This window comes from Triturus cristatus, chromosome 9, assembly GCF_964204655.1.
Source record: "Triturus cristatus chromosome 9, aTriCri1.1, whole genome shotgun sequence".
Lineage (NCBI taxonomy): Eukaryota > Metazoa > Chordata > Amphibia > Caudata > Salamandridae > Triturus > Triturus cristatus.
This window is the reverse complement of record NC_140592.1, coordinates 786,235,886-786,243,837: the sequence shown is the minus strand read 5'-3', so window position 1 is coordinate 786,243,837 and position 7,952 is coordinate 786,235,886. Positions and strand designations below refer to the sequence as shown.

The 7,952-nt window shown below is 47.0% G+C and overlaps 1 protein-coding gene across 1 annotated transcript in view; it reads left to right on the top strand.

Moving 5' to 3' along the window:
• The first annotated feature begins 449 nt into the window (after positions 1-449).
• The window catches only part of C9H14orf39 (chromosome 9 C14orf39 homolog), a 1,162,755-nt gene continuing 1,155,252 nt past the window's right edge, over positions 450-7,952 (top strand). Inside the window, exons 1-2 of the mRNA XM_085626171.1 lie at positions 450-1,001; positions 7,026-7,085. Coding sequence (XP_085482297.1) covers positions 7,034-7,085 — 52 coding nt within the window. The 5' untranslated portion in view covers positions 450-1,001; positions 7,026-7,033. The remainder of the gene's footprint in view (positions 1,002-7,025; positions 7,086-7,952) is intronic.

Sequence of the window (7,952 nt, the reverse complement as noted above, 5' to 3'; positions counted from 1 at the left end):
ACAGAAGCGGGCCTTCCTGAGGGAGTGTTTTTCCTGCTGCGGGTCGTTGTTACCGCTGCCGCAGGCGCGCTGCTTCCGGCCCTGCCCCACTTTGCAGAATGTCATAATTTTAAATACACTATTTTTCTGAACCACAAATGTTGGGGGAATATTTGACTTATTTCCTATTTATTTTAGTTTAGCTAGTTCTTATAATGTCCTCAGGGAATACAAAATCAAATTATGTAAATAAAGGTCTGCCTTCTTGTGGGAAAGATTCAGTGTCTTCAGTCAAATCACTGTTCATTACATTAGTTATTAGGGTTGTGCTAGTTAGTTCTTTATAGATTTTCAGGTTTGTGAGTGGAGAGCTGTACTGATAAGATTTTGATCGCGTTTTGTGATAAGGATACCTTTGTTGTGAAGGGCGTGGTTTGCCATCATGGCCGCGTAGACGTGTTCTGAAAGAGCTCCGTACGGTAGGCCAAGATAAGTAAATATCCTGAGGTATCCTGGCTCTTAAACACACGAACATTGGTCTCCCGGGACCCATGAGACCTTCCTCCGACATATGAGCGAAGAACAGAGACGCGAGACCCCGTGACAGAGGAAACAGAGCCCTGATCTGGGTGAGGAGCAAGCGCCATTTTGGAATCGGTCCGGCGAGGCTGGACGGAGACGCCCGGCCTGCGGACTTGCTGGACCCTGTTGAGGGGGGAGAGGAGAAACAGGCTGCGGCCCCGGAGGGGCAGAGGCTGACCCGTGGAGGAGGTTGAGATGGCAGACAACCCCATCGCCTGCTGAGGCGGAGCCCCGGTCCTGCGGTGGCCGGATGCTGACTAAGACCTGGGAAAGTACTTGGAGTGCGGCGCTGAACCTGAGAGAGCCTGTCAGGCCCCCACTGAGGTGGCGTTGCCATTTGGCGTGCCTCACAGAGGCCTGATCACAGCCTGTATAACGGGTCCGGCTGGCACGCGAGGAGGCGCGCTATACATGACCCGAGGAGCAGTGGAGCACGGGAGGTGAGAGCAGTTGACAGGGACCGAAGTGAAGGTGGCTGCCCGGTGCCGGTGGGTCCTCGAGGTAGTGGAGTTCACCCCTGAGTGGAGACCCCCCTCAGCCGCTGCAGTAACGACGCCCCCACTAGAGACCAGGTCCACCGGGGAAGCTTGAGAGTAATCTCGCGCCCTGCCTCACCAGTTCTCTTGCGCAGCACTCAATAGACATTACCATTGGCATTTCAAACAAGGATGGACCAGGCCCCTGCCCTAGGTCTGGTATACTGACATTGAAGTGCTTGAGGAGAGGGAAAGGGGGGTGGGGCGGTGTGTATTGTTTTCTATAGGGATCACAAGATGCATATACAAACTTATACTGCTGCCCATGGGTGGGGGGAAGTGTATGTGATTGTTCAGTTTGTTTGTTGGGGACTTTTTGGGGTCACACAGGATTACACCATGACACACAGGCTATGGAGAAGACAGGATGGATACACTGGAGGGGGGGGGGGGAAGACACCCGTCAGGCACCTAATACCACATCGTCATGACAGTACAAACGCTGAAGTTTCTTAATTGCAACGTCCGAGGGATGGCAGGCCTAGATAAAGGTTGCAGAATACATGCCTTCCTGAAGAGATACAGGATAGCAATTGCGGGACTACAAGAAACACACATATGGGGGAACACAATAGCACGCTTACATAAGAGATGGAGGGGACAGATATATGCCACATCATATTCTGGTTTTGCATGGGGGCACTGGTGTGGCTGGCACCGGGGGTCCTGTTCCAACACCTTCAATGTGTTCTGGACCCCGATGGGCGGTATGTTAGCCTGATTGGGAGGTGGGAAGGGAGGGGACTTGCTCATTATCCATGTCTATGCACCCAACTTGGATTGCCCTGACTTTTACCAAGCAGTCTTGAAGGCAGTGACGCTGAACATGGGTGCTGAGATGCTCCTTTTCGGAGACTTCAATTGCATATTCAACGGGAAACTGGATAGGGAGCCCCCTAGAGAGAATACTAAACCCCGCATGGTGAGCTCCTTCACAGGTATCCTGCAGTGTATGCAGCTACGTGATGAGTGGAGAGCTCGCAACCCCACTAAAAGGGAGTTCTCTTCACCCCCGCAGCCAAAACCTCCTGTATTGACCATTGTTACCTCTCTGCCGGCCTTTCTGCTACAACAGAGGCCATTTCCATTTACCACTATATTTATCCGACCCTGCGCCAATTGTTGTTGACCTTGTCCAGCGGACCAGGACGACCACCCATTCTACTATGACGGCTCCGAGCTGAGGCCCATACGGACCCCCCATACGTACAGACTGTGACGGAGGCCCTTTCTGACATTACTTTGCGGAAAACTGGGGATCCACAGACACAAGATCCACGGAGTGGGAGGCTGACGGTCGTCATTAGGGTGGTCTGCATGAGGACTACCTTTTGGGTCCAACATCAACTTAGTGCCTACATTGATACCTTAGAAAAACGATTAAAGACCTAGAGAGCACACTATATAAGACTCCGGCCGATATGGCTGAGTGAACGCGGGTCCGAGGGAAGTTACTTGAGGCTTGGTCACGATCAGAGAAGCACAAATATACCACTTACAGGCAGAGACTATATATGGAGGGGGACAGGTCAGGAGCGCTCTTGGCTTGACTAATTTGTATGGAGACGGAACAGGTACCGGTGTTACAGCTTCGCAATAGTAAGGGGAACTTGGTGTATACACAAGACGCGATTATAAAATAATTTGCGACTCATGACAGACATGCTCGACTGCCGTCCAGACCAGACCACTTGCACTACAGGACTTTCTTAACGAAATAACGCTTCCAACCCTCGGGGAAGATGAAGCTGAGGCCCTAGAGGCGCCACTTACTAGAAAGGAAATACTAAAATCGATTAAGAAGCTGAGGTCGGAGAAATGCCCTGGGAGCGACTTTCTCCCAGCCGAGTTTTACAAAACGTCTGCCCCACAGCTGGTGGACTGCCTCCGCGAGGTGTTTAACAAGGCTCTAGCCAAGGGAGCACTTCCTAATACCATGATGGAAGTACTGGTGCCCATGATTCTTAAGCCAGCTAGGGATCCCTGGGCTCCTATAGGGCCATTTCTCTCCTGAATATTGATGAGAAAATATTAAGTGTCGTGTTGGCGGCAAGACTCTTGCCATACATGACCCGACTGGTCCACCCGGACAAGGCTGGGTTTATCCCTGGCCGTAACACCACACACAATTTGCGCAGACTTGCACATGTCTGGCATGTTGAATGGGACTACATATGGATGGTACTTGGTCGGATGGGATTAGGAGATAAATATCTGGGATGGTTGAAACTGCTCTATATTAAACCAACGGCTAGAGTCCGCCTTCACAATCAGGTATCGGATAGTTTGGAGCTCCAGAGAGGTACCCAACGGGGTTGCCCCCTATCGCTGCTCCTTTTTGCCATTGCGATGGAGCCCTTGGCGATCACCCTTAGACGCAGAGTGGAGCGACTGGGGATACGGCTGGGGTCAACAGTCCATGTGGTGTCAATGTATGCTGATGTCACTTCGGCATCCCGAGGAAGCAGTTCCCGAGCTCCTTAGGGAGTTGACTGGCTTTGGTGAAATATCAAGACTCTGCCTTAACCCGGGGAAGTCTAAACTCTTCCCTATGGGACACTGAGTTACCCATAGTGGGGATGAGTTGGGTCAGGGACACGGTGTCCTATCTTGGGGTCACTCTGGTACACACGCAGGTAGCCTACCTAGAATGAAATATGGGAAGGTGTGTGGAGGGTATCCGAAAATCAATCAAGTTCTGGCGAGATCTGTCCTTATCCCTGATGAGGCGGGTTGCCCTAATAAAAATGGTGATCCTTCTGCGGTGCTTATATGTTATGCAGAACTCCCTCTACCGCATTCCACGGGCGTATTTCCACCAGCTGGACCGTCTGTTGGTTGATCTGTTATGGGGGTCCAAAAGGAAAAGGGTGAAATTGGTTACATTACAGAGGACGTGGGAGCAAGGAGGACTGGAGGTTCCTATTTTGGGCTTCTATTATATGGCCACACAGCTTCAACATGCCGTACGGTGGCTAGATGAGACCAACAATTGGGAGAAGCGACTGTTGGAGGGTACTCACCAGGGAACCCCTCTCCCTGCCCTCCTTATGTTGGGATCGTGGGTGCCCAAACAGCTCCCATATATTATTAGACATATGGCTGCAACCTGGGAAACCGCAATTTAAATCGCGGTGAAACGTGTGCCCTACGTCCCGTAGGCCCTGCTGTGGGCAGTGGTACCGTGCAAAAAAATAAGTCAAACCATGTCCATTATTAGATGGACGGAGAGAGGCTGCCGCATGATGGGGGACCTGTATTCGGGGCGACAGTTCCTCACCAGGAGGAGGCGGAGGCAAAGTTTGAGCTGGGCAGGGGACAGTACCTTCAGTATGCGAAGATTTTGGCGGTGGCTCGCGAGCTGTGGCCGGCGTTCCCGGAGGAGCTGCCCATAACTGCCTCTCTTCAGGCTCTCGTGACTTTGGCGGGGGGGTCGTAAGCTGGTATCTTCACATTTACAGGGCGCTCAGGTGGGACCTAGCCGCACACCCACTCCCGGTTCAAGCCAAATGGGACGCAGTACTGGAGGAACCTCTAACGGACTCGGAATGGAAAAGGGTACATGAGGGAGTTAAGCAGATTAGTTCCAATACCAGGTTTACACTTACCCAATTCAATATTGTTAATCAAATCTATCTGACTCCAAGTGTACTTCACAAAATATACCCGGACCGTCCTGCCCACTGTCCCAAATGTGGTTATAATGAGGCCCAGTTCTTATGATATGGTATTGTCCGGAACTGCGACTCTTCTGGGGGGCGATACTGGAGCGCTTATGACAGGTAATGGGGTGGATGCAACCCCACTCCATTAGGGAGGTATTTCTAGGTCTTCTCCCCAGACCTAAAGGAAAAAAGCTTACATGTAGGTTCCTCCAGCTGTGACTGGTGCTGGCCAAAAGAAGGATTGCAATTAGTTGGATGGGCTCGTTGCCACCCCACTGTTGAAAATTGGGCCAAAGACTTAAGGCAATGGACAAAAGCAGAGCTAATTCGAATGAGGCGAGTTCGGAGGGATGAAAAGTGGAGAGGATGCGAGGGCCTGGTATATCATGATCTCGGAAATCCCCATAAGAGGGGTCCCCACCTCACAAATGTCAGAGGGAATGCACGCAGACGTGATGGGTCAGAAGAGGAGGTGCAGCCAGAGGGCAATCTCAGCTTGAGAACAGTGTAGAAACACCTATTGAGAGATGTAGTCTGACCTATGGTACATGGTGGTGGGGTCTTCTTTTTGTGACCTGGGGGGAGAAGGCTGGGTTAAGTTAAGAGTTGCAATGTTATGATTTGTGTTCCTGAGAATCACCTGCTTAAGTCCGAATACAGTACAGTGTGTATTAACGCAAGATTTCAGTTGTGAACATATCCTTCCCTTGACAGGACTGTATTGTTTCTTTGATTGTTACACTTAAACACAATTATTAGTGATCTGTAAATATTGCTATGATCGTATTGTATTGTGATTCTGGATGATTCAAATCCAAAATAACATATTCTAAAAAAAAAATACCTTTGTTATATGCATAAAGGTGGATCTTCTAAGCACATTTTCAGCTTTAGATTTATAGTTTGGCAGACTGGATACATGAACATGGCAGGTTCCCTGCTGGTGGTACTACAAGCTCATTATAATCTATGGCACTTCAATCAATGTCTTTTCTGTCAAATTCTAATGCTCTTAGTTTTAGTCCTCTCTAAGTACTAATTATTTTGTTTCACAAGTAAAAGTTATTTAGAGAACGAAGAGTTAGGTGGCGTATTATGCACATTTATTCTCCCTGTCTTCTCCAGAGCTAAATCAGTCTTTTTTTTTTTTTTTTTTTTTTACATTTGTGATGCAATTGGTCTAAATAACTAATGGAGTGGCCCGAATGTAAAGCTGAATCCCTGTGTTAACACCTCAATATTTCTGTGTTTTTCTAAATTGTATTGTGGGTTAGAAGCAATGTTATTTGGTAAAGGCAGGTCAGTGTTAAAGGTAATTACACCATATGCCTAATTAATGGAGTAATGGGTTGATTTTTAAACTGTGAATTAGTCCAAAACTAAACCAAATAGTATCCAAAAATGCTAAAAATATTTTCTAATGAATAGTCGCCAAGTCTCGCAATATCAGCAAAGATGGAATTGTTTCTTCCGAGACTTTAGGTTTATGCAAATGTTCTGAAATTCCGCTAAAAACGAATTGATTGGTTTTTTTTGGGGAGGGGGGGCGATAACTGCAATTATCCAAGAACAGCCGAATTACATTTAACATGTAACAGTGAAATGTTCGAAAACAGAACATGGAGAAAAATCATTCCTCACTAGGAGAGGAGTGTAATATTACTACACTACCAGTTTGCTTGTGCTTATTTTTTTAAGATAACTTCGTAAAAGGTGGCTTCAACTCCTTTAAAATCATTTGCAGGTTATCTGGAAACCATGCATCAGTAACTGCCGCCTCATCAGTTCTTTCAGTTAAGTGTCTCGAATTTCCCAGACTCGAACTACCTCGAACAGCATCCTTAGATTGTGCCTTTTGACGGCATGCCCTCTGATGGATGACGTGGATATGCTGCCTAAGACTCCCTTCCGCGTAAACCGGGAAGGCACAGTCTGATCCAATCACTGCCCAGTTCATACAGTAGGTGAGGCTTGACTTTAATAAGACACCAGTGATAGATCTTCTGCTGCAATAGTTGCGATCAGAACCCACCTGCCACATGCAGAACATGGTGGGTGGCCACATAGCCCTAGGTATAGAGCAGATACACTGTGCAGATAACAAAGAGCAAGTTCACAAGCAACTTTTTCCTGAATAATCTTGACTGACCTTAGTTTTAGCAAAAATACTGACATGTTAATTATGAAATAGCGCAGCCTTGTTCTACCTTTCGGTTGGAAAAAGCTTTTTCCCGATTTTCATTGTTTTCTCCCTCTGTTTTAGCAATAATAATGAATGACACCAGCTTGCTGAGTAATTTGGACAAACTTCTCCTAGAGCTTGGTAAGCTGATCATTAAATATTTATATTTGTATGTATGTACATCGATTTTATTCAAATGTCTGTCCTACAACTAGTACTAGGACCAAACTGTCAACATTATGGCATGTTATGTTCAATTACCTACCATAAACACTTTACAGATTTAATCCTAACCACCACAAAAGGATTTCAAGTTGGATCATTCTCTACCATCCCAAGTTTAGATTCCGTCTCTACAATAGCTTTGCTATGTTCTTGCACAAAGTTTCATGTGATTGACCAGTCTCCGTGAAGTTAGGCAAGAAAAGTTCCAAGCTGTCAAGTACAGTTTTTTGAAGAACTTTATTCGAATCAGTCAAACAGGCCCAAGATAATTACTGATCTAAAGATGGGGTTCCTTTGAACTAATCCGCCCAACCATTTTTAGTCGCTATTATCACCTCTTTGGTGAAGATTTGTTTGTTTCTTTTGCACAAACACTTCCCCTGTTTTACAAATCCATGAGCAGGTTGGCTCTACTCAGTTTTAGAACTCTCTTGAGGCTTTTGTGGGCCAGAAATGATGTACATTTTTCATAATATGAGCCAGAATTATTATTCATGATCCAAAAAAAGAGGACAGGAGGCATCACGGCAATTTCTGAATACAAAGGATGTCATCTACAGGGAATACTGCCCAAGAAATTAACTGGAAAAGGAGAGCCCCAAATAACCAACTTCCATAATCTGTCCCATGATGGTAACCTCGTAATTGAGTTGTGCACTGAGTCCCCTACGCTTCAATCAATGGGGAGGCTCATGGCTGGAAGCAAGTGTGGTGTGGAATGGTTTGATAGTGCATGGGCATATTTTCTTCCTAGTTGGATACTCTTGAAGCTGTACCAGCTCA